This window comes from Rhinolophus hipposideros (genome assembly GCF_964194185.1).
Source record: "Rhinolophus hipposideros genome assembly, chromosome: 15".
Classification (NCBI taxonomy): Eukaryota; Metazoa; Chordata; class Mammalia; order Chiroptera; family Rhinolophidae; genus Rhinolophus; species Rhinolophus hipposideros.
Genome location: NC_138061.1, coordinates 65,376,770 through 65,402,063, shown reverse-complemented (window position 1 = coordinate 65,402,063; position 25,294 = coordinate 65,376,770). Strand labels below are relative to the sequence as shown.

The following is a 25,294-nucleotide window of genomic DNA, read 5'->3' as shown; positions in this document are numbered from 1 at the left end:
AACCAGCAGGGGCCGGAGAAAGCGGAGAAAGCGAAGGTTGTTGCGGCCCTGTGGGCTGGGAACTGCTTGCTGAGGCAGCCTGGATGCGGGACTTGTCCCAGGAGGAAACGCTTGCTGAGTCCTCCGTGGGAGATGAGGGTGAGGTCAAGGTCATCCCTCACCCCCAGGACAGCCCTGGCGAATGACTATGGACTATGGGGAATTGCCTTCTATCCCTAATTTAATGGACGCTTGACTGTTTGGGAACATACCACCATGTAGTGGGACTGGCGAGAATGTTTGCTTTTGTGTCTTGACTGGCCGCCATTGATAATATGTAAGCACCTTGATGTGAGCCGCTGTTGTTCCAGCACAGTACCCCGAGAGGCCCAGAGAGAGAGTGGCAGTGCCCTGAGAGGCCCTGGCTGTGTCCAGGAAGTCTGGCTGTGTCCAGAGAGAGTGGCAGTGCCCTGAGAAACTCTGGCTGTGCCCGGGGAAACAGGTGGTACCCTAAGAAGCCCAGGAAGTCTGGCTGTACCCAGAAGTACTGGTGGTGCCCTGAGAAACCCTGGCTGTGCCCAGAGAGCCTGGCTGTGTTCAGGATAGTGCATTCACCTCCAGGCTCCTTGCACAGGGCCCCTCGCAGAAGACGCTTGTCGCGTAGATTGTGAGGCGAGACCCTGTAGGGGTGGAGTGTGGGGACAAAACCCCAAAAAGCAGTTTCCAGGCTCTCGGCCTCACATAGAAAGGTGCTGGCTCGGGTAGTAAATGGCCATCAACTGTGATCAGATGCCAGCAGCTGTGGCTAGTTGGCCGTCAGCTGTAACCCGTAGGCCATTGGCCACTAATATAACGGCTGTGGCTATGCTAGCAGGAAAGGAATGGGGGCTAGCAAGAAGATGGTGGCTGGCGAGCGCGGACTGCTGTTAGGCAGATTATGTAGATCCTGCTTCCTGTGTTTCCAGCCCAGCCGCCAGCGAGAATATATTGGTTTGACTCCCCTATCTATGGCTCCATGGGTGTTCCTTTTTGGCCTTACCGTGTCCTGCGTTCTTGGGCGGGGAGTGGGAGCTGAGACCCTGCACGACAGGTGCTGTCAGTTCAGACACTGCTAATAGCTGCAAAGGACGATGCTCTTGCTGTGTCATGCAGGCTCTCTGGTCCCGCTCCCGCTCTCAGCAGGTGGACAGAGAACACAGCGAGGCCAAAAAGGAACACCAACAGAGCCTGGATAGGCGGTTCATACCACTATATTCTCGCTGGTGGCTGGGTTGAAGACACAGGAAGCAGGAGCCACCTGATCCGCAATCCACCGTCTGCTTCTCTGCCAACCAACCAACCAACTCACTAGCGTAGCCACGGCAGTTATATTAGTGGCCAATGGCTTATGGGTTACAGCTGACGGCCAACTAGCCACAGCTGATGGCCATCCAATCACAGATGATGGCCATTTACTACCTGAGCCAGCACCTTTCTATGTGAGGCCTAGAGCCTGGAAACTGCACTCCTGACTCTGTCCCCACACTCCTGCTTCCTGTGTCTCTAACCCAGCCACCAGTGAGACTATAGTGGTATGACTCCCCTATGGCTCCGTGGGTGTTCCTTTTTGGCCTCACCACGTCCTGTGTTCTTATGTGGGGAGCCGGAGCAGAGACCCCGCAGGCCGCCCGGCACGACACTGAGACAGCAGCCTGTCCTGAGGTCTGGTTGTAGAACAGTCCCCAGACTCCCAAGGCAAGCAGGAGGGGCTGGCAGTCAAGTTCTTGCGTTCTGAATGGGGTATTCCTGATGGGCATAGGGCACGGCAGGGCATCAGAGTAGGGATCCGGATTTCTGTTACACATGACAGGTCCCACCTTGAAGGCTCTGCTAATGTATGCTCCTGTAGTGTTTCTCAGGTTCTCTTTGAAATGGTTAGCAATTAGCAGATCAGCCAATAGGCTGAACTGAGGAGGGAAGTGTTGATTGGGACACAGAATTAAAGGGCCCAGAATGACTTCCAACTTGTAGAAATTCGGGGCCCCGGGACCGGGTTCTGGTCCTGCCTCCCCCAGCATGCACTTCCCCACCTGTGTGGTGAGGGCTGCTCAATAGCCGAAGGTCCCTCTGCTCTGACCTCAGGCTTCCTCTGATCTGATCAGAGACAGCTGCAGGCTGACAGGGCCCCTCCTCCATCCTGATGGGGCCAGCTGAAGGGTGCTGGGGGGGTGGGAGGGCACACACTGACCTTTCCCTCCTGTGGACCAATCTAGCCTTTCTTTTACAGGGAGGGCTAGTTACATATCTGTGCCTGTATAACTTCAGTGGTTATCAAAAACAGCTCTGTTTTTCTTTTGTCGTTTGTCTTCCTTTTTAGCAAATTAGGCAAGGCAATTCCAAAAGCTGTGTGTAGTTTTGATAAACTTAAACAGAGCAGAACTGTTTTCCCTGTGGATGGCAGGGTGTTCTAAAATATCACTAGCCATGACGTCGACACTGCAGCACACCTCTGTAAGCCCTGCTTGGGAAATGAATTCCCCATAAGTTGCCTGTTCTCACAGAGCTTTCAATGCCAATGAGCAGAAAGAAATGGAATTTGTGACCCTAACACAGTGCTTGAGATTCCAATGGGAGAATTATGTTTAAAGTTCATTGCCAAAAGACTAGTACTAAAGCAGATTAGGAGCGGGTAGCTGGGAGAACCACACTCTGGGGAAGGGTGAGGCTGAGAAAGTTTCTGGTAGGTGCTCTGAGGGTGCAGACAAAGCAGCCTGGCCGGGCACACACGTGGGGGGCAATTGACCTGGGCACGGAGAGCCGGGTGGTGGGCACACACAGACAGGAACCTGAAGTAGGTCAGAGAAACAGAATCAAGGACCTGAGTAGTGGGATGGGAGCTGACTGAGGGAAGGTGCCTCTGCAGGAATCAGTCATTAGGACCTCAGGGTTTGGTAGCAGGGGAATAGCCATGCTATCTGCAGACGTAGGGAAATCAAGGCTGGTTGGGGACATGGATGAGAGCTACTGTAGATATTCTGAATGTGTGTGCCTCTGTAGGACGTAGGCTGCCCATGTCCGAGGTGGTGAGAAATACAAGACCAGCCCTAGGAAAGACCCAGCTTGGGAATCTGGGGGTGGGTTCAGCCCCCTAATGGGAATAGTGTGGGGAGAAGGATGAGGCTGACACGCAGCTCTGCTATGGTGGGCATGGAATCCAGCCCCCTTGGCATGTTCCCAGTAGGAACTGGTGACCATGGGACCCCAACCCAGGAATGGTTTGGGGACAGAGCCAGGAGTGCAGTTTCCAGGCTCACGGTCTCACGTGGAAAGGTGCTGGCTCAGGTAGTAAATGGCCAACTGTGATTGGATGGCCATCAGGTGTGTCTAGTTGGCCATCAGCTGTAACCAGTGAGCCATTGGCCACTGCTGTGGCTACGCTAGCATTAAACAGGGGCTAGCAAGAAGATGGTGGCTGAGCTAGCAAGAGCAGATTACAGTTAGGACGACACATTGCAGACAGTGTGGCTCCTGCTTCCTGTGTCTCCAACCCAGCCTCCGGTGAGACCATAGTAGTATGACTCCCCTACCTATGTCTCCGTGGGTGTTCCTTTTTGGCCTCACCATGTCCTGTGTTCTTATGTGGGGAGGGGACCAGAGACCCTGCATGCTACCTCGCGTGACAAATGGTAGTAAGCAGAGAAGTGCTCTGCATTGCCCTGGTGTTAGCACAGCCATGCTTCCCTAGACTATTTCCTCATCGCTGTGTGGATGTACCTGCTGGGTCCCTGTGGAACATCTGGTTACTCTGTTCCAGTAGCCACTTTGTGTTACTCTGTCCCCAGACTCAGTTACTCTGTCCCCAGCCATGCCCCTGGCCAGGCATGGGCCGAGCAGTGGAAGGACATGCCTTGGGCTTCCCCTGGCTGGGCCCATGGCCTTGTGCCTTGGAGAAAGTAGAAATGGGTTTCCCGCCAGGGGAGGACAGGACCCCAAAGAAGAGGGGGTGTGTTTGGGGCTCAAGTGTCCAGGGCGTTTTGCATTCGAGGAGCTAGGTCCTGAGGGGATTGGGGAGGGTTGGCAGTGACCCCTGAGGGTGGCTGCTCTGGGGAAAGAGGTTGACCTATGTGGATCCCCACAGGAAGAAGGGGCTTTGATCATCGAAGGGCTCCTCAACATTGCCTGGGGACTGAGACGGCCCATCCGGCTCCAGATACAGGATGACAGGGAGCGAATGCACCTCTCCTCAACCTCCTGGATGCCTGGCCAGCCCAGCTGCCGCCAGTGAGTGCTGGGCCGGGTGGAGGGTGGGAGGGGAGGCCAGGTGGCCTCCATGACACCTGTTCATCCTGAGCTTATTGTCTGGGGTGTTGGGGGGTGTCCTCAGCCTCTCCTCTCCTGTATGGGGCACAAGCATGGGAGCACAGCCCAGCCTCGTCCCTGTCACCTTATGACTGCCTCAGCCCACAGCCTACCTCCAGACATGCAGGCTCACCCCAGGGTGGTCTTTCTAGATGACAACCAAGTCACTTCCCTCCTGGAGGATTTTCCAGGTTCCCATCACCTCCAGTTGTGTTTCTCAAACATTGGCATAAGCCACTTTGTATAAGGAGAGAGGGCTGTAGACAGGAGGTCCCTCTGCAAGGTGAACATTTCTCAGCATCTCCTGTTCTGTCTTAAAAATGCGCACAGATTTAGCCTCCTACTGCTTTTATTTTAATATCAGAGTTTATTTTTATAAATTTATCAGGATGTAATATCAGATTTATTTTAATTTCAGGAGATTGTCTCGATCAGCATGAAATGATTTCCTGTCTTGTTGTTTATTATTTACCTCTTCCCACCCCCCACCCCAATAAAGGGCAGTGAGCACTGAATTGTGCTTGCTTCTACATTTTTTTTTTAATTTATTTATTGGCTTGACAATTGTTAATGAAATTACATAATTTCAGGTGTACAATTCTGTATTACATCATCTATAAATCCCATTGTGTGTTCACCACCCAGAGTCAGTTCTCCTTCCATCACCATATATTTGATCCCCATTACCCTCATCTCCCTCCCCCCACCCCCTTACCCTCTAGTAACCACTAAACTATTGTGTGTGTCTATGAGTTTTTGTTTCTCATTTGTTAGTCTTGTTCTTTTGTTGTTTTTGGTTTATATACCACATATCAGTGAAATCATAGGGTTCTCTGCTTTTTCTGTCTGACTTATTTCACTTAGCATTATACTCTCAAGATCCATCCATGTTGTCACAAATGTTCCTATATCATCTTTTCTTACTGCCAAATAGTATTCCATTGTGTATATGTACCACAACTTCTTTATCCATTCATCTATCGAAGGACATTTTGGTTATTTCCATGTCTTGGCCACTGTAAACAAAGCTGCAATGAACGTTGAGCACACGTGTCTTTATGTATAAATGCTTTCAGATTTTTTGGGTAGATACCCAGGAGAGGGATTGCTGGGTCATATGGTAATTCTATTCGTAATGTTTTGAGGAACCTCCACACTGCCTTCCATAGCGGCTGCACTGTGCTTGCTTCTACATTAATAAATCCTTTGAAGCAGCACAAGTTCAAAACTCTTTCCCCTTCAAATAATCAAGTACAGCTGCTGCTCGGAGGACCCTTAGCACGTTGACACCCCTGGTGCCTCCCCAGGTGTCCCTGGTCACTCAGAACGAATTTTGAGCCCCACAGACTTAAAGCATAAAGTTCATTCAGATGGGCTTCTTAGAAAGGCCACAGGTGAGCTGTTTCCGCTGCCAGGGGTTAACACAGTCACACAAGCAGGCACAAACTGTGGGATCCTCGGAGGCCTCTTGGCCTGGCCTCGGCTGCTCTGTCGGACCCTCCCCAGCTCCCTCATACCCACCATTCCTTCTCCAGCCTAGAGGCCCACAGACAGAGCCCCTCAAGGTTGTTGCCCCTGTCCGGCTCCCCTCCAGGCCTGAGTGATGCCAGAGCCCACAGATATGGGGCCCCAGACACCGGCCTGCCCCCGCCTGGCGCCCAGGACCACGCGGGCACTGTTGTATCCATGTGTGCATGCAGCGTGACCAAGCACAGGCCACGCGGGTCTGTAGGGCAGACTCCATCTCCTTCCAGCAGAAACTGTGCTTTTCCTTTAATATTTCACGTTGACTCTCTTGGTGTGAGATCCCAGCCTCAACCCAGCATGCCCTGCTTCTCATCTGCATCCTACCCACAGAAGTAAGTGGCCTCTTCTCTTTGGCCTGGACTCCTTTTCTCTGCCAACAGCCCTCTGAGCATTTTGATTGTCTCTTTTCAGAAAGGAGCCACCTCTTCAGGAGGGCAGGGTCACTGCCCAGGAGCCAAGTGGTCAGCCCACCGAGCACGGGGCTGAGAGCTCCGGAGACAGCTCAGGTGAGCAGGCTGTGAGCTGCCCAGGACCCGGTCTTACTGACAGTGGTGGGAGAGGAGCAGCGAGGGGCTTGGCTCATGACCACCATCTCTGAAGAGCAGCTCTGTGGAGTACTAAGTTGTGGTTTCACTTGTGTGCAGGAGCAGTACGAGGCATGGTCATTGCCTGCTCTCTTACAGGAAAGATGCCGAGGCCTGCAGAGGCAACAGAGCGTGTCAGTGACTGAGTGCTGTGCACTTTGCTGGGTTATAGAAGGGGAGGTGTCAGCAGATGGTGTGGGGTGCTCCTGCCGCACAGGCTGCTAGGACGTCTTTCTCATACTCAGGATTCATAACTACTTGTCTGTCCTCTTTGCACACCCCTTGCACTCAGTGAGGGGCCTGTCCCCGAGCGCATGCTCAGAGGACAGAATGAGATGCCAGAGACCTACCCTGGATGCCTGGAGATGGAGGCCCAGAGGCTCAGGGCCGTGTGACATGGTAACACAGATTATCCTGTCTGGGGGCCGCCTTCCCTGTCTGCAAACTGAGCATCGCCGGAGCTGGACCCAGCCTCTGTTATAGCAAAAGCGGTCACCTGGCTGTCTGCTGTGGATGGTGCTACCATGGGGCCCCAGGTAGCCAAGCCCTGAATACAGCAAGACCGCTCGAACATGGCAGTTCTGTCACCGTTACTCCCCCTGGACCTGACCCTCTCATGCATTTCTCACTGCAGAGCCCCTGGAGGAGGAGGAGGACACCCCTCAGCTGATGCGGACCCAGAGCGATGCAGCCTGTGTGACCCAGAGGCCCAGGTGCCGGGCCCCTGGCGAGGCCCAGAGGCTCCGGAGACACCGCTTCTCCATCAATGGGCACTTTTACAACCACAAGGTGACGTCCCAGTCTTGCCTGTTTCCTAGGCCCCAAAGCTGAGGCCACAGGGCACAACCCCAAGAACGGGCATAACACGTGGGCCTTTTGTAGGCAAGGCCACATGATGGCCGAGTCAGAGTTCACCTGTCACCACGACCCTGTGTGCAGGTGCGGTCATGCGCATGTCCCCGTGGACAAACGGAACTTGGGGGGACATATCTGGCCCAAAGGCACATCGAAATAATATTCCAGTTCATGACCCAAAAGCCTGTATTTTTTCCAGCACAGACTCACTGTTAATGCATTCTCACAAGATGTGTGGATTTTGGGTAAGTCTGTCTTTAGTCTATGCCATGTTTAACCTTATTCAGACAGTTTTCTATGAGGTTTCCCCAGAGCTCACTGGATAGTTTCAGGAGAAGATCATGTACCCTGCTGGCATGCTTGCTGGGTAGACTGAGCCCCCTCGACTGAGGGGTGCCCAGGGACTCGTGTCTGTGTCCAGAGAACCTGCACGGCTCCTGATTCCCAGCACTTAGCCCTTTGTCTGAGAATGTATTGTACTAACCTCAGGAAGAGACCTCCTTCCCCAGATGACATCATTCCATAAACAAACCAAACTATAAAAGGAAAAGTTGATTGTCACTATAAATGGCACAAGTGGCAGTTTGGGTGAGGCCCTGGATGGAGTGTCCTGTAACAGCCACATCCTGCAGCACTGGCAAATGGAAGCAGAGGCTTCCAGTTGCAGCTGCAGCCCTTCTTGACAAGCCATGACTAATGGGGGGGGGGGGGAGGCCGTGGGGTCAGATCTGAAGAACAGCAGCACAGATTGGGCCTGCCAGGGAGGCCATTCAAACCGCTATTGGGGTGCCCTGGACTTCAGGATGAGGATTCAGCCAGGAAAGTTGACAGGATCCTGCTTTTTTATCAAGACCTCCCAGCTAGGTTTGCAGTAAGTATTAATGAGTGATCACAGGTTATCTTTGCTCAGTCCAGGAAAACCCGGGAGTATCTGAGAGTAGCGTTTCCTGCAAGAGTAAAGGGGCAGCCAGAGATTAAGCGTGGTTCAGTTAGCAAAAGGACTACATGTAGTAAATCCTTGTAAGGATTGGGTTTTCCTTAAATCTTATTCCAAAGGGGTTTAGTCTGTAAAGCATTAGGTAAGCACCAGTCGGTAGCATTTGAATACATAGTGATATGTTATTTTAAGGGATTATTCTGAAATTTAGAATATATATATATGTGTATAGTTTTAGGATCTTTCTGGTTCTACATTCCAAAAAATAAAAATAAAAATAAAACAGGAGTCTTTTGCTCTATGACTTAAGGTACCGAATAGTAAGGTTTATCTTTGGTACATTTATCCCTCCTCTAAGGGAGTCATTCATCTCTTAGAGGTGTGTCTGGCATATTGAACCTTATTAATGCCATTGCAGGGATCATGCAGATATCTGAGCACCCTGTAACCTTTGAAACGAACAAAAATGAGCAGCGAGGGCTCTCATCATAGCCTTCCATGTCATCTGGAGCCACCATGCCAGGAACGGCTCCTTAGCCAGCCAGCCAAGCACTGGACACACTATCTGTGACCCAGTCAGGGCCTATTTCACTCCCAGTAACAGATTTACCCACAGAATGTGGACCCGTTATTCTAGGAAATTGACTACCTTCCAGTGTCTTGACTATGAACCAGTATCTTATGCTGTTAGACAGTAGATTCACACATATCCAGGGTGAGTAAGAGGCTTTCAAAAAGAAAGCCCTCTTTCTCACCTTGCTCTACATCCATTCAGAATCAGTGTTCTTAAAAATTAGGTGACAGAGTATTTAAGTCACAGGCAACATTTTTTGTTTTCTTTAATTCCTAGAATTGACTTCCTAGAGTTGTTATTCTAGCCTTTATTTCTTAGAACTGTACACTGTTACTTCACTCAATCATTTTCCAAAGCTGTTCTAATTCACAATTATGTTGGTTTGATTTCCAGTCTGAGTAAAATGTGGTACCCTTCCCCCTGCCTTGCCCTGGGCTGTCAGATTCAAATGTGTTTGGTCAGAGAGAAAGCACTGTGGATGGAGATGGGGAGACAGCCTGCAACCTTTGTTCCCACTTGGAACTGGTTGGTATCATCTTGAGAAAAGGCTTCAGGCAGAAGAAACACTAGCAATGTCTTGTTGACAAGAGCTTTCTTCTTGAAATGGCCTGGCTCCTCTTTTTATTCCACATTTATTGGGAATTGAAAGCCTAGTCTGGCTTTGCATGTAACCCAGATGTTTTCTGCATCTCAATTGTGTGGAAGGCAGGTCCAGAGCTGAGTCTGGCTCCGATACTTGGCGACCAGCTGGGGACACTGAGCAAGTCCCTCATGCACCCCAAGTCCCAGTTTCCTCCTGGGGAAAGCTGACCTGGGGCCATACAGGAGGATGTGCGGATCTAAATCTGGTTTTGGAAAGCGAGGAGGAGCTCACCCACAGGGGAGTTGGGGGCACAGGGAGGTGCCAGTGCCACTGTGATACAGCACGGGGTTTGGGGTGGCTCCGTCCTTTCGAGGTGGGTGACCTTGACAAGCTACTTAACCTCGCCAAGCTTCCATGTCCTCTCTAAGAAAAGGGGACAAGTGACACGTACTTCAAAGGACTGTTGTAAGGATTAAATAAGAATTATACATAAAGTGCTTAGCTGTCCCGACCGGCAGGACAATGCAACGTGGGACGAGGGGAAGAAACCTGTTGAGGATGAAAAAAAAAGGGGAGACAGGAGACGCGAAGAATGGAGGCAAGACAGGGATCTGATCAAGCCTCAAAATTTTATTAAGATGGCGGGTTATATATATAGCTATGTCAGATGGGGGTGGGATATGCTATGTCATAGGGTGGCGAGGTATTTGTCGCGGGCTGATAGGCTAGGACAGGGCGATGCCATATGAGGTACAAGGAAATGGGCAGGCTCTGGGTTTGGCGCGCGCGGGCTCTGGGTTTGGCGCGCGCGGGCTCTGGGTTTGGCGCGCGCGGGCTTTGGGTTTTGTGACCAGGAAGTTCTGCCTAGGCAAGGCCTGGGGATTTCTATGGCTTCCGACATCTCCTCCCTTTTTGTTTGTTTTAAGGAGGTGGGCCTTGACCGAGTGAGGGAACAGAGGCCTGGTTCCTCCAACGAGCAGAGCTCGTTATTGGATGGTTTTGGGTATCTTTTGTGGAGGAGAGGTAGAGATTTTTTGATACCAACCTCTATGCAAACCAGGTATGTTCTCAGGAAAGTTAAAGGGAGCCGACCGTTGTGAGTCGAGCCCTTTCCTTGCAAATGCTTTGCTTTGCACTCACCTCGGTGCCCATACCCCTCCCCAACTCGTGGGGGGAGTAGACATACCCTTAGTATTATGTCGTCCCCGTGGGGAGGAAGCCAAGATAGCCTTCTTCGAGGCCGTCCCCTGTTGCTAGCCGCTGATAATGGATTTGGATTGGTTTGGCCAAAACAGCATCGATTTGGTTTTTAATGAGGTCAGTAATGCGCCTAAAAGCCCATGGCCCGAAGGCTATTAAAAGAAGGATGCATAGGAGGGGGCCAAGGGTGGGGAGCAGGTAGGGGAGAAGTCCGTTGAGACCCGTCCAGAGTGGGTTTTCGAAGAGTTCTTTGCGTCTTTTTACTAGGTCCTCTTGTAGTTTTTTGATCTTGTCTCGGACGATCCCAGACTTGTTAGCATAGAAGCAGCAGCGTTCCTGTAAAGCTGTCCTTGTGGGGCTGGCTCCTCGGTGTGGGCACGGAGGTATCCACTGGGCACTGTGCCTCCCGGGCAGTCACATGGGTTGCCATAGAGCTGTCTGTATAGCTGCTCGCGGCTTACGGGGGGCCCAAACCCTCCGTAAACGGGGATGATGAGGAATGTGAAGAGTGTCAAAGTGAAGGACTCCATGAAGAACTTTATGTCCTGTGAAAAGAGAGAGAGATTTTCTCAGGGAAGATATCCCTGGAGTCTTTATGTGTTATTTGGATTTGGGGTGTTGACAGGCTTAACGAGACGCTCTGGCAGCCATCGCGCGCCGCCTTCCTGAGAATCATAAATGCAGGCTGACCCACGTCCCCAAATGAGGACTGGATCGGGGCCGTTCCATTTGGAGGTTAATGGATCTTTCCACATAACTGTAGCATATTGATTTTTTGTTTCTTGGTGCCAGAAGCGATCGGCAGCCGATTTTCCCTGAGCGTCAAGTTGTAGGAAATTAAGGGTAAACAATGCATGGCTGAGAACATTACGAGGAGATCCTTTGGTCGGATAGGCAGTGGTGGTTTTTAACTTGTTGATGGTGTTTTTGAGTGTCTGGTGGGCTCGCTCTACAATGCCCTGGCCTTGGGGATTGTAAGGGATGCCAGTGACGTGTTTGATTTGGAATTGAGCACAAAAGGCTTGAAATGCCTGGGAGGTATACCCTGGTCCATTGTCTGTTTTTATAGTTTGAGGTTTTCCTAGTGTGGTAAGGCATTGGAGGGTATGGGCTATGATGTTTTTTGTAGCCTCGCCCCCATGAAGGGTGGCAACCATGAAGCCGCTGAAGGTATCTATAGTTACGTGTACATACTTTAAATGGCCGAATTCAGGAATATGTGTAATGTCCATCTGCCAGATTTGTCCAGGGAGTAAGCCCCTTGGGTTAACTCCTAGGTGAGGAAGAGGCAGAAAGGTTATGCACCCTGAGCAACTTTTAACAATGTGTCTAGCCTGATCTCGGGTAATTTTGAATAACAAGCGAAGTGTGTGGGCATTGACATGATGTAAGTTGTGGAATTGGGTGGCTCGCGTTATAGGATCTAAGGTTAAGGGACATACTAAGCGGGTATGATTGTCTGCTATAGCATTGCCCTGTGAAAGGGGTCCAGGGAGGTCAGTATGAGCCCGAAGATGACTAAGGAAAAATGGGGTCTGTCTTTGTAGTATGAGATGTTGTAGTTGTTGAAAAAGTTTGGCAGCGCTGGTAGAGGGCTTGATATATGGCACTGTTTCTAGTTGGGGCACAGACAGGGCGATATAGGCACTATCAGTGTACAAGTTAAAGGGTGACTCCTGTAGTTTTTTAAACACTTTTATAACGGCATAAAGTTCAACAAGTTGGGCAGACTGAAATGGAGACTGCACCTGAAATCTTTGTGAGTTAATGACATATGCTGCTACGCCAGAAGAAGACCCATCCGTGAAAACCAAGGCGGCATTTTGTAATGGTTTAGTGGCTGTTATCTTTGGAAAAACAAAGGGATGTAGTCTGGAGAACTGTAGGAGTTTATTAGGGGGATAATGATTATCTATCTTGCCCTGAAATGATGTAAGGGAAATGATCCAGTCATCGTTATTTTGGGTTAGCCAATTAAGCTGTTCTTTAGTGTAGGGGAGAATGAGCTGATCAGGGTCCCTGCCAAAGTGTTGTCGGCTTTTTTCTCTTCCTATCTTAATAAGTTTGACTACCAGGGATGGGTATGTGACTAGGACCTTAGACGGGGAGGAGGGTAAATGAACCCAGAAGAGGGGATTATCTTGCCATAAGACCCCAGTAGGTGTATGAGGGGTTGCACAAATAATGAGGGAGAAGGGCTGTTTGTATGATAGAAAGGTGACTTGTTGTTGTTGAATTGCCTTTTCTAGTAATTGAAGAGAGCCCTTTGCCTCAGGCGACAGCTCTCGAGGGGAGAGAGGGTCTGAGTCTCCCTGAAGAATATCAAAGAGGGGCTTGAGGTCTCCTGTAGTGAGCCTTAAGTATGGTCGAAGCCAGTTAATATCTCCCAAAAATTTTTGAAAGTCATGTAAAGTGTATAAATGACTAGTTTTAAGTTGGACTTTTTGGGTGGTTATGGACTGATTATGTAGCTCAAATCCCAGATAGTAGTAGGGGTCTTTGAGCTGGATCTTATTGGGGGCAAGTTGGAGTCCATAAGTGGTAAGATTGTGAGTTAAGTGTTGGCAGCATTGGAGTACCTCTGTGGTGGTCTTTCCTGCTAGAAGGATATCGTCCATATAATGAATAATATAAATAGTGGGCCATTGTGTTCTAACAGGATCCACAGCTTGTGCCACAAATTTTTGGCATAGGGTGGGACTATTGGCCATGCCTTGTGGGAGGACTTTCCACTGAAAGCGCTGCATAGGACCCTTGAAGTTGGTTACAGGCAGGCTAAATGCGAAACGCTCTCTGTCCAGGGGGTGTAAAGGAATGGTAAAGAAACAATCTTTAAGGTCTATAATAATCTTGTGATAGTTAGCTGGGATAGCTGTCGGGGAAGGGAGGCCTGGTTGGAGGGCTCCCATGGAGAACATGGTTTTATTAATTTCTCTGAGATCCTGAAGGAGGCGCCAAGACCCAGACTTCTTTTTAATAACAAAAATGGGTGTATTCCATGGCGAAGTAGTTGGTTCTATATGTCCTGCCGCTAATTGTTCCTGCACTAACCGAGAAGCTGCGGACAACTTTTCCTCAGGTAGTGGCCATTGGTCCACCCAAACGGGGGAATTATCTTTCCATTTTATCTTCTCCGCATGGGGTGCAGGAGGATCAATGGCCGCTAGGAAAAATCCTGACTGCCTAATCCTTGTCGGTTAGGGTTGGGCTTTATAGAAAGGGGATTTTTTATCCCTTGACCAGCTTTTCCCAGTCCCTGTCCAGGGAGATAGCCTTGGTTAAGCATCTGTTGAGCAACTATTTCGTTGGGGCTGCACATGATAAGTTTGAGTTGTGATAGGATATCACGGCCCCACAGATTAATGGGAATTCCAGAAATAATATATGGCTGGACCTTACCAGTATTGCCCTCTTCGTCTTCCCATGAGAGTATTTTAGAGCTTTGTCTGGGATTGGCTGATTGTCCTATGCCCTGTAGATGGGTATATGAGGCTTTAGAGGGCCATGTTGAAGGCCAGTATCTATCTGAGATGACTGTTGCGTCCGCTCCCGTGTCTATTAAACCTTGAAATTTTTTTCCATCTAAGTACAGGGTTAAAAGTGGCCTCTCTAAAGTGACCTGTTGTATCCAATAGGCATCTGAGGAGCCGAAGGCGGACTCCCGTCTCTTTGGTGTCAGATATTGTTTATTAGAGGTGTCTAATGGGAGAAGCACAAGCTGTGCTATCCTTTGGCCTTTTACTATGGATACAGGGCCCAGAGGGGCCGAGGCTAAGAGTTGTATGAGTCCTGTATAATCATTATCTATGACTCCTGGGATTATATTCAGGCCGGCGAGGGAAGAGCTGCCCCGTCCCAATATAAGTCCAAATGTTTCCGGGGGCATAGGTCCCGTCGTGGTGGTGGGAACGAGTTGGACCCCTTGGTCTGGGGTTAGTATTGAGTCGGCGGCGGCACAGAGGTCCAGTCCTGCGCTTCCGGGGGTAGCCCGGTGGAGGGAACCGACACTTGAGCTGGGAGGATCTGAGGACTTGGTTGTTGGGGAACAAACCTGACAGCCCCTAGGTTGTGTCCCGATGGAGGGGCCAGGGGCTGGCCCCGACTGGGGTTTCCCGGTTTCCTGGAAAGGGGGATACCTTCAATATCTGTTTTAGAATAACAATCAGAGGCCCAATGTTTGCCCCGTCGACATCTTGGGCACACGGTGGAAGGCATTGGTCTGGAGGGTGTCGGTGGGGGCTGTGATGAATTTTGGGGTTGTGGACCTCTATTTTTTATTGGGCAATCTCGACTAAAGTGTCCAGGTTGTTTACAGGAGAAACATAACCTAGATTGTTGATTAGGAGGCTTGTTTGAGGCAAAGTCTCGGAGGGCGGCTCCGATAGCGAGTCCCAAGGTATGGGAGGCTCCAACCCCTGAGCATAGTTTAATGTAGTCAGCAAGGTTGCCTCCACGGTGGGGGCGAATGGTTGCCTGGCAAGTGGGGTTAGCATTTTCATAGGCTAAATGTTTAACAAAGGCGCTGTCGTTCTCGCCTTCTCCGACCAACCGTTCGGCGGCGTCGGTGAGTCTGCTGATAAACTCACAATATGGCTCCTCGGGGCCCTGACGAATCTTTGCCAGGGAGGTGGTAGCGGAGCCTCTTGGAGGTAGGCGGCGCCACGCCTTGAGACCAGCGTTCTGAATTTGAGCTAACAGCCCCGGGGGAAAAGTTGCCTGGATTTCATTGGTATGATAGGGTTTTTCTCCTAGTAATTTATCCCGAGTCCATGATCTTGTTGTTCTATTTTCACTATTGCGCTGTGCTATCTCTCGGCAGTTTTCTTTAAACTCTGTGTGCCAGAGGACGTGGTCCCCCCCAGAAAGGGTGGCACGAGCTAATTTAAACCAATCATTGGGTGTGAGCCAACGGTCACTGAGACCTTCAAGAATTGCCAAGGTGTAGGGCGCTGTCGGGCCATAAGAGCTTACTGCACCTTTTAAATCTTTAATATGTTTGATGCCTAGCCGGTGATATTTTTGGCCAGTGGGATCATTGGAGTTGGGAGTGTTATCTTCTGGGTCTTCTGTGTCAGAGGCCTCATCGGCCGAGGGGGGATTATGAGAGTCGGGGGGTTCATTGTCAGTCTCTTCCATTGTATCCTCTTGAGAGGGTGGGCCACGGTTTTGGCTGCGGGTAACTGGAAAGGTCATTAGGGTCTTTTTATTAAGTATTGGGCCTTTTTGAGGTTTTTCAGGGTTTTGGTTAGGCATTAAGGTTTTAAGTTCTTTTTCAAGGGCATGCAGCTCCTTTAGGAGTTGCATATGTTCGCGTTTTTGTTGGAGTGTCTCTCTAAGAGAAGAAATTTCTTGGGTTAAAGATATTTTTGCCTGCCTAATGGGATCGGTTAAGGATGGGGTGTTTTGAACTAGGATGTCTTGAGGGAATAGGGGTGGGTTTGGGTTTAAGACTGGGTTATAGAATGTTGGGAGTTCCTGAGGGGGGACATAAGGGGGAGGGGTATGTATTTTTTGTGAAGGGGCGCGCAAGGTTGGCGCGGCGAGGCCCCAGGGATCTTCTTTTTTATTATAGCGGGCAGCTTGTTCCTCTAAATCTATCTGGTCTCTTGGGGAGAGCTGGTCCTGATTATTAAAGGCCAAAAGGGAAGGGTAGATTTTAGGGGGGTCTTTTAATGGGTGATTCTCTAAGGCAGAGGCTTCCTGATTATCAGCTTGTTTTTTAGGTTCCTCTGGCATGTCTATTGAAACAGATCGGCAGACAGAAGGGGGGCGGGAACTCTCTTTTAGGACTGTTTCCCCTGTCTGTAAGATCTCTCTAACATCTGGGTCTGAGGAATGTATTTTTAGGATATCATTAATCAGATTCCAATATGAGAATGCCGATACAGGGACCTTGTTGGGTCCAAAAACCCGATAGTAATCATTAAAACAGTCTCCAACTCTCTTCCAATATTTTTGATCAATCGTTCCTTCTTGGGGGAACCAGGGGCAGATATCAGAGACAAAACTGAAAAACTCACGTAAATCTTTTTTTCTAGCCTTAACTCTCCGCATCTTGAGAGATTCCTTAATACCCTTAAGGAAGAGTTCATGTGAACTCAACTCCTGTCCCATGTCAATCACCTACTCACCAATCTCTCGTCCTTCGCTGGGCGGCTACTCCAACGTCGGGCAAACTTGGAGTCTTTTCTTACGGGTGAATACCTCGTGAACTCCAAACGAGCCTTTTTACTGCCGAGGGGGCTGTCGAGTCTTGTCCCTTACGGGCTCGAAACAAGCCACACTCGCGCCGGGGAGGCCCTCGAGTCTTGTCCCACGAGTGAAAACTGCGTGGGCTCGAAAGAAGCCAGCCCGTGGAGGCTCAGGGAGGGGGGGGGGGGGCCGCGGCGGTTTCCAGAGTAGGTGTCCTCATAGAATCTTCGTACCTCGGGCCCCACGTTGGGCGCCAAAATGTCCCGACCGGCAGGACAATGCAACGTGGGACGAGGGGAAGAAACCTGTTGAGGATGAAAAAAAAAGGGGAGACAGGAGACGCGAAGAATGGAGGCAAGACAGGGATCTGATCAAGCCTCAAAATTTTATTAAGATGGCGGGTTATATATATAGCTATGTCAGATGGGGGTGGGATATGCTATGTCATAGGGTGGCGAGGTATTTGTCGCGGGCTGATAGGCTAGGACAGGGCGATGCCATATGAGGTACAAGGAAATGGGCAGGCTCTGGGTTTGGCGCGCGCGGGCTCTGGGTTTGGCGCGCGCGGGCTTTGGGTTTGGCGCGCGCGGGCTTTGGGTTTTGTGACCAGGAAGTTCTGCCTAGGCAAGGCCTGGGGATTTCTATGGCTTCCGACACTTAGCAGGTTTGCTCCCTGGCTAATGTTCACTGAGGACTTAGTAAGCCTCAGGCAGTGCCCTGGTTGGCTTCTCATGTGGTGTCTCATAGGCAAAGAATATAATGGGTCCCCAGACTGGGAAGTAGCCACGCAGAGGGCACACAGGGTGTGTGGGCAGGCACCACCGTGTCACCTGTGCATACAGTGAGAGGGGCTGCAGGTGGCATTGTTCAGGCAGTGGTAGGGAAGCCTCCGGTGCTTTTACCTAGAACTGGGCTTTATGGCTGCTTTCAGATTGTACTGTGCAGAGAGCATCGCCTGGCTTTCTTCTCGAAACACAGATTTCCAGAGGGCCTGAGGCTGGATGCGGCTGGTGTAGCTGGTCCAGAACACACTCTGAGTTGCAGGGTTTTCAAAAGGTTGTTCCTTTGGGCAGCAGCGTGGAAGATAGATTGAAAGGGCTTGGAGGGGGGAAAGTTGGGAGGCTGATGCAGTGTGAATTGAGGGCCTCTACTCAGGCACCACTGGGAGAAAGGAGAGAAGTGGACAGGTTTGAGAACTTTCAGTCTTAGAATCAACAGACACTTGGTGATTTGATGGATAGAAAGAGTGAGGGAGAGACTGGTCCCCCCGCGACCCCTTGGGAATTACTTCCGCAGCACTGGTTCCTGGGATCTGAGAGCTGGCCCTTAGAGCCTTGCAGGCATCTTTTTTGCAGTCAATTCTCAGCAAGATGTGAGCTATTACAGCTTGCTCAAGGACACCCAGATCTGGGCATGGCTTGTGTGTGAATGGGCAGGCACAGGTGTTCCCAGAGCCCAGGTTCACCGGCTGCTCCGGTTTCCTCAGCACCATCTAGCTGACAGTCTGCCCAGACCCTGCGTGTCCCCTCTGTCCCTGCCTTGAACTGCCCCTCTCCCTAAACAGACCTCCGTGTTTACTCCTGCATATGGGTCCGTGACCAACGTGAGGGTCAACAGCACCATGACTACTCTGCAGGTGCTCACCCTGCTGCTGAACAAGTTCCGAGTAAGTCTGGCCATGACAGCATGGCCCTGTTGTATCGGGTCAGGCAGTCGGTGAAGGCTAGGGGAAGCTGCCATGGCCCCTGGGCAGAAGGGCTAGCAAGGTTCCCTCCGCTGAGCTGGAATCTCTGGGATTTGAAGCAGAAAGTTCCAGTGGGGGAGGAGGCTTGGGGACTTGTGTATGTGGTACTGGGTGTGTGCTTACTGCCAGGGCTCCCTTTCTTTCTTTTCTCCCTTGTCTTGAAAAGCCATGGTCTGACTTCCTGTGTCTGCATGTGCAGGTGGAAAATGGCCCCAGTGAGTTTGCACTCTACATTGCTCATGAGTCTGGAGGTAAGTGTCTGCCTTTTCTTTTAGCTCATAAGAACAAAAGCCTTTGTCTATTTGGCGGGCTCACCGATCATGCTCCTTCTGTGAGGCCACGCTGGCTTGTGAGGCGGGCACAGGGCAGCTGACCCTCTACCATGAACGCCTGTCCCCTGCCCAAACCCAGGCGTATTTGTCATCCCTTTTCAGAATCCCACCATAATCACAGGGGAAGCCACCACCTCCAGCCTCACTCATTTGGGAGGGGTGTGGGTGTTGGAGTCTGCGAGTTGGAGCTGGAGCCCCTCAGCCACTGAGAAGTGCTGTCGCAGAAGCTGCATGTTCCTCTGAGGCACATGAGGAACATGAGAAGCTGCATGTTCTTCTGAGGCTCATGTTCCTCATGAGGCACAGTCTGCTGACTGAGCAGGCCCGGCCTCCCCATGGCCACTCTCCCCTCTCCCTACTTCCTCGGTGACTGTTCCTCTCCGAGCTGGGCCCTCACTGAATGTCATGATCACACATCATTCAGGGCAGTGTTCTCAGAGAGATCTGGAGAGGGTTCACTGAGGTCCCTGGACATCCATCTTTTATCATGTTACTGTCCTGGAACAAAGAGAGGCAACCCTAATGCCCCAGAAATTTTGTAAACCACCTGTTTTTTCAGAGCGAACAAAACTAAAAGACTATGAGTACCCGCTGATTTCCAGAATCCTACACGGGCCCTGTGAGAAGATCGCCAGGATATTCCTGATGGAAGCTGACTTGGGCGAAGAAGTTCCCCATGATGTGAGTGGGGACTGAGGCTTGGGGGGTCTGCTCCTGAGGTGGGGACTGGCTGACAGTAGGGGGACGCCCAGGGCCTCTGACGGTGAACTTGGCCAGAGCTCTCTCAGGTGCTGTTGCCAGGGACCTCACAGCTGTCCTAAAGGGCCCCAAGCCTAGCACAGAGGCAGCTTCGGCCCTCCCTCTGCCTGCCAGCCACCACCAGCTCCATCAGCTGGCTTCAAGGAAAAGAAGCTGAGTTCTATGCTTTTCCCCTCCAGCAGGTAGAACCTTTTCCTTCATTGTGGTGTGTTTTGTTGTCATTACATTAAAGACTCACACAAGCACTTCTTAACTGAGGCCTAACTAGGTCCTACAGAAGGGAACCAGGCATCTCAGTCTTACCACAGCCTGAGTCCTAGCCAGGCAATGGGCACATTTCCAAACTCCCCTGACAATAAAAAGCCTACAGGGTTTGGACCTCCAAGGAGAAGGCCCAGTGACCCTGTGTCCCACGGCCAGCGCACTTTCATTCTATTGTTGAAACAATGGAGTTCCCACCACTCCCAACCCCCGCCCCTGAGAACACCCAGTGTGACTCTGCTCACTATTGAATGCTGTTCCTAATATTTCGCTTAATCTTTCCTCCTAGGGATAATAGTTGCTTTGAGGTAAGCCAGGGGCTCCATCATCCCATGCTGGCACACACAGAGCAGTGTTGGGGGTGGGTAGAAAGAGGGACAGCCACTTCCGTGGATACAAGACATTGCTGAATTGGCCACTATGGAAGCCATGAGGAAAAGAAAACATGTTTTTGGCTTCTAATTTAAAGCACGTTAAAATGTTCTTGGATTTTCTAGGTCGCTCAGTACATTAAGTTTGAAATGCCGGTGCTGGACAGTTTTGTTGAAAAATTAAAAGAAGAGGAGGAAAAAGAAATAATCAAACTGACCATGAAGTAAGCAGCACTTAAAGGGCCAGTCGTGCATCCTGACTGCCAGGGCAAGTCTGCAGGGCGGAGCACCCAGGGCCAGGCTGGACAAGCTCTCTGCTGCAGGTGTGCCCGGTGCCCTTGCACGGCTCGGGGAGGCTTGCCAACCCTGGCTTCCCAGCACAGCCCTCTGGTCCACTGCTTGGTATTGACACCAAGCTGGGTGACAGCCCGCCAAAATGGCGGGATGCAGCCCAGACTGCCCATCCAGCCTCAGCACCTCACCAGCATGGGAGGGACACAGCTCCTGAAACCGCAGGAGAGTCAGGCAGGAGTGTGGGTGGGCAGTGGACCAGGGTTGTGAGTTCTGCTGGTAACACAGTTCTGGAGGAGCAGCCACGGACAGGACCTGTTGGGTGCACATACAGCCTGACCTGGGCCTTGCATGCTGGCAGGAATCTGAGCCTGCTGAAAAGGAGTGATTGATGGAACTCCTTGCATCAGCTGATGTTTTCAGGTGCCAGGGACTGTTCGATGGAAAGGTGAGCAGGAGTTACCTGCCAGCCCCTGGGAAGCTCCATCAGGCCCAGCTATGTGAGATTAGCCAAGCTGCACATCCCGATGACTTGTCTCTTCCTCTGTAGGGTGGAGCGTGGGAAGGACTCTGGAAGGTGCTCAGCCAGGGCTGGGGTCAGCATCCCTCTTAGGAGGGGAAGGAGGGAAGCTGCTCACTGCTGTGGCCTGCAGCTGGGGACTGGCTCGGAGCCTTGCTTCTGGCCGAATGGTCCTGGGAAAGCCACAGCCCCCCCAACCCCGTGCCCACAGGCTTCCATCAGTGCAGTCAGGCCCCTTGCAGGCAGTCAGCAGAGACCCGTCAGAGGGAACAATTTGTCATGCAGTCAGCATGTCATTGCAGGATTTGGGAGCTAGAAGGGTCCTGGGTGCCACCTGGTCGGTCTGTTCAGGGTATAGAGAGGAAACAGAGTCCCAGGCTGAAGAAACTTGCAGCACAGGGTATTACAGAATTGGGGCTTGAACACAGGCTTCCTATCCCTGCTCTGCACCCCGTCCACTCCGGCCTGCTCCTGTCCTTACTGGTCTTTAGAATAGAAACGGCAGCATCCGGCTTTGAAACTTGGCAGAGTCTACAGCCTTTTTGACTATCCCTGTAAGCCAGTGGTGCCAGAGGGATGGGCCTGGCTCTTCCCTCTCTTTGGCAGAAGACAGGTGGTGGCGCTAATCAGCCAGTCAGGAGCCCAGGCATCTGTGGCTCCCTTGCTCTGCGCCCCCTCCCCTTCCCTGCAGTGTCAGTGAGACCCCTTGGCTATGTCTCCCTGCAGGTTCCAAGCCCTGCGCCTGACAATGCTGCAGCGCCTGGAGCAGCTGGTGCAGGCCAAGTAGCCACCCAGTGTCCGCCTCTTCCAATGCCAGCAGCGGCCAGTGCACCCTGAATGCTGGTGGCCGGGCCCTGACCAGTCACACTAATGACTAGCCGCCTGAGGAATCCAGCACCTGTGCTGCCACGTGTCCACCTGCCAGGGTGTCACAAGTCCCCAGCCCCTGGCTCTTCGCTCCAAGGCGAGCACTCACGGGACCCAGACGCAGGAATGAGTAGCTGGAACTTGTTGGGTGGGGTCTGCACGAGAGGCTGGTCTAGGCAGTGAGCAGCCCTGAAGATGGCACCAGCCACATTATGTGGCTAGATGGCATGGTCTGTCCCATTCACGCCACACCTCTCCTGCTTAGGAGAACAGTACCTGACCCAGTCCCTGGGTATGGGCGCCATCTGCCTTCCCAGTGCCTGGCTCAGAGCTCCTGCAGGGCCACAGCCCCTGTCCCCATCGTCCACATGAACCACAAGACCCCGTCTGCCTTCACCTCATGCTGCCACTTGGGACCTCTGCTGGGAAAACGGGGCTGCCAGCAGGTATGGGATGTGCCCTGCTCCCAGCCATCACTTCACCATGGCATCCCTGGTCCCTGGCCTTTAAGCCTCAGATGTCACCCCGTGAGCCTCACACATCCCAGTGCCCCAGGGCCAGAGGTCAGACCACGAATAAGACCACAATCATCTCATCTTTTCTCTGCAGCACTAAATCTGAACTTCCTCAGCAAGATCTGAAGGAACTCTCACAAAGAGCTTGCTGCAAAAAAAAAAAAAAATGCCAATTTGATCATGTGGAGAAGGTGGCCCACATGGCATTGGAAGGAGGACACCCCATGTACACAAGAGTCCAGGGTCCAGAAGCTGCAGGGCAATGGCTCAGGAAGGCAGTGCTCAGCCCCCATCTTCACTGTCCCTCTCTGGGCTTGCGTCCCTCTGCCGTCAACGGGGTGGGATGAAGATACATGTCAGTTTGAGGAGAAAGGGCTTTGAATTTCCTGGAGCCAGAGACTGAACAATTTGGGTTTATCAGCTAATGGAGAATTTCTGGAATGAACAAGAAGACCTTTACAAAACTATGCACCAGTTTACATCAGTCATATGAAATGTTTGACAGCAAGCTGAAAACCCAGTTCCTTTCTCACTAGGTCCTGTGGGTGGCATACTGAAAAGGAAGATCATAAAGGCTTCCAAATACGGATGAGATTTTATCTCTGCTTCATGCAGCCGCTCATCACCAGTGCTCATAAAGAACAGAGCTTAGGAGCAGCCGTGCTATGTGGACCCCCGTCAGGGTGGGCTTCATGCCAGGATGTCCCCCTCCTGACTTTGTCATCACAGAGGCACACAGAGAGGTGCCCGGGCTGGCCTGCCACACTTCCTATGGTCTGCTCTCCTTCAGCAGCAGTTTCCTAGTTGCTCAATAAAGGTGTGCTTACGGGAGTCAGGACCAAGCTTCCTTTCGCATCTGTGTTTCCACCATGACCCCCAGCTCTAACTTCTGAAACCCCTCCTACAGTGCCGGGGGCCAGGTTTGGCAGAGGCGCTAGAGCTGAGCCCCAGCTCTGCTCTTAATGCCAATGTGACTCCTTCATCTCCGTGCGTATCCTGGGGGTTAATGTGGAGGCTGAGGACAGAGGCGCCTACAAGAACCAGAGGAGGAGCCATTGGTGGGCTCTGTGGGCACCCTGGAAAATAGAATCGCCCCAAATCACAAACTCTCAGCATCAGGAGGACCTCAGGAATCTTCCAGGCAGGGGTTCAGATGGTATGGTGGCAAGACTTGGGAGAGGGTGGAAAACAAATATGCCTCTCCAGGTCCTTTTAGACCCAGGTCATTTTAGACCCAGGCCATATTTACATAGTTGTCTAGGACAACTGCCATCCATTGTTCAACAAGAAATGAGTGACTGCCTTGTCCCAGGCCTCTGCTCAGCTCTGGAGGGACAAAGACAGAGCCACAGTCCACCCCATGTTCAGGGATCTCCTCATCGGGAGAAGCAGGCGAGATGCCCAGAGGGTCAGAGGACCAGCAGAGCGGAGAGCCAGTGAAGGTCCCTGGAGGGAGGCCCAAGGCTAGTCCCAGTGGTTAAGACAGTGAGTGTGGCATTCCAGCCCGAGAGACACCTACCAGCCCAGGAGCCATAGGATCAGGAGCCCCTCTGTAAGTACTCACTCGTTTGGTTTGGTTTCATTTTGTGAGAAGGGGGAGGTTGAGGTGCTGTTGAAGTTTTTACAATATTATTTAAGACCTGTCTAGATAAGTGTCACTTTTAAAATAGACATTATAAAAACTAACTTATGAATATCAAAGCTAAGAAAAATCATTAACACAGGAAAAAGGGAATTGCACAGGAAAAGTGTAAATGTACACTTCTACAATCATCTGAGGGGTTAACAAATCTTTATCAACACTTGCTTTACAGAGGAAATTTGAAAAGCTGCTTAATTCAGCTCACTGTGATATCACAATTTTAGACTTTCTCTGTGAGGCTCTGTGGTTTCCTGCTGGTTTGTCAGAGCTCCCTGTTCTCTCCACAGACCTTACAGTATTTCTGAGATGCTCCTTTACTAACTAGTATCTCAAGTAACAAATGTATCCAAAGATAAAATGAAGATTCCTGTAAGAGATCGTCCTCTCCTAAAGCAGGACTGCCCTCCCAGGCTAGGGCTCTGGAACCAGAGAAAATACTAAACACAAGATGAAATCAACATGATTGCAAAAGAATGATTGGACTCAGGAAAAACAGGATGATTCAGCCAGAACAAATTATCAGAAGGAATGAAAAAACAGCTTGTTTTTCCCATGGCCACACCATGTGCTACCTGTTTGGGATGTTTACCAGAAAATGAATTAAAGACTTCGCTATTCTCAAAACAAAGCTGGTGGGTTCACCCAGGATACATCTGGCCCTTTAGTCCCAGTGAAACAAAGCTTGAGACTCGGCCTGTCTGAACAGGTGATTTGTGGAGGAACCTACAGTGCACATCATGCCCCCGTGGGCAGGAGGGCAGCGGCCTGCAGCTGCCACGGGAGTGGGGGATATATCTTTGTCAGGTGCTCTGGTGGGCTGCTGGGCAGCAGGGCCCCTGCGCCTTAGCCCTGATCAGGCAGGAAACACAGTCAAAGCCAAGCTATTACAAGTATAAACACCGCTAAATGCACACACTATATTTAGACCCCCAGGAGTTGCAATTGTCTGGGAGAAAGCCAGCTGCTGACCTGTTCCTGGACTCAGCTTTCCAGGCGGGGCTCTGCTCCCTCATGGCTGGGCTTTTAACGCAGATGTTTTCTGCAAACCCAGAAATGGACATTCCCAGAGTTTCCTTTCCCAGAAAACTCAAAGGAAACAGCAAAGCCTCAGGAACCCCCATTGTTCGGGGTCCCTTCATGGGAGGCGGACCAGTCTCGTTACGGAAACTTGGGCCACACAGCATTCCTCACATTGTTGCCAGACTCAGACCCGAAGCAGCAGC

The 25,294-nt window shown here is 51.2% G+C and overlaps 1 protein-coding gene across 2 annotated transcripts in view; it reads left to right on the top strand.

Annotated features, from left to right (window-relative positions):
• The window catches only part of RASSF4 (Ras association domain family member 4), a 45,094-nt gene extending 20,403 nt beyond the window's left edge, over positions 1-24,691 (top strand). Inside the window, exons 4-11 of one of the 2 annotated variants that reach the window (XM_081074694.1) lie at positions 4,097-4,239; positions 6,256-6,350; positions 7,063-7,217; positions 18,334-18,435; positions 18,713-18,764; positions 19,405-19,526; positions 20,363-20,460; positions 21,774-24,691. In XM_081074694.1, coding sequence (XP_080930820.1) covers positions 4,097-4,239; positions 6,256-6,350; positions 7,063-7,217; positions 18,334-18,435; positions 18,713-18,764; positions 19,405-19,526; positions 20,363-20,460; positions 21,774-21,834 — 828 coding nt within the window. In that variant the 3' untranslated portion in view covers positions 21,835-24,691. The remainder of the gene's footprint in view (positions 1-4,096; positions 4,240-6,255; positions 6,351-7,062; positions 7,218-18,333; positions 18,436-18,712; positions 18,765-19,404; positions 19,527-20,362; positions 20,461-21,773) is intronic. The other variant, XM_081074695.1, reaches the window with a different exon arrangement.
• Positions 24,692-25,294: the final 603 nt, after the last annotated feature.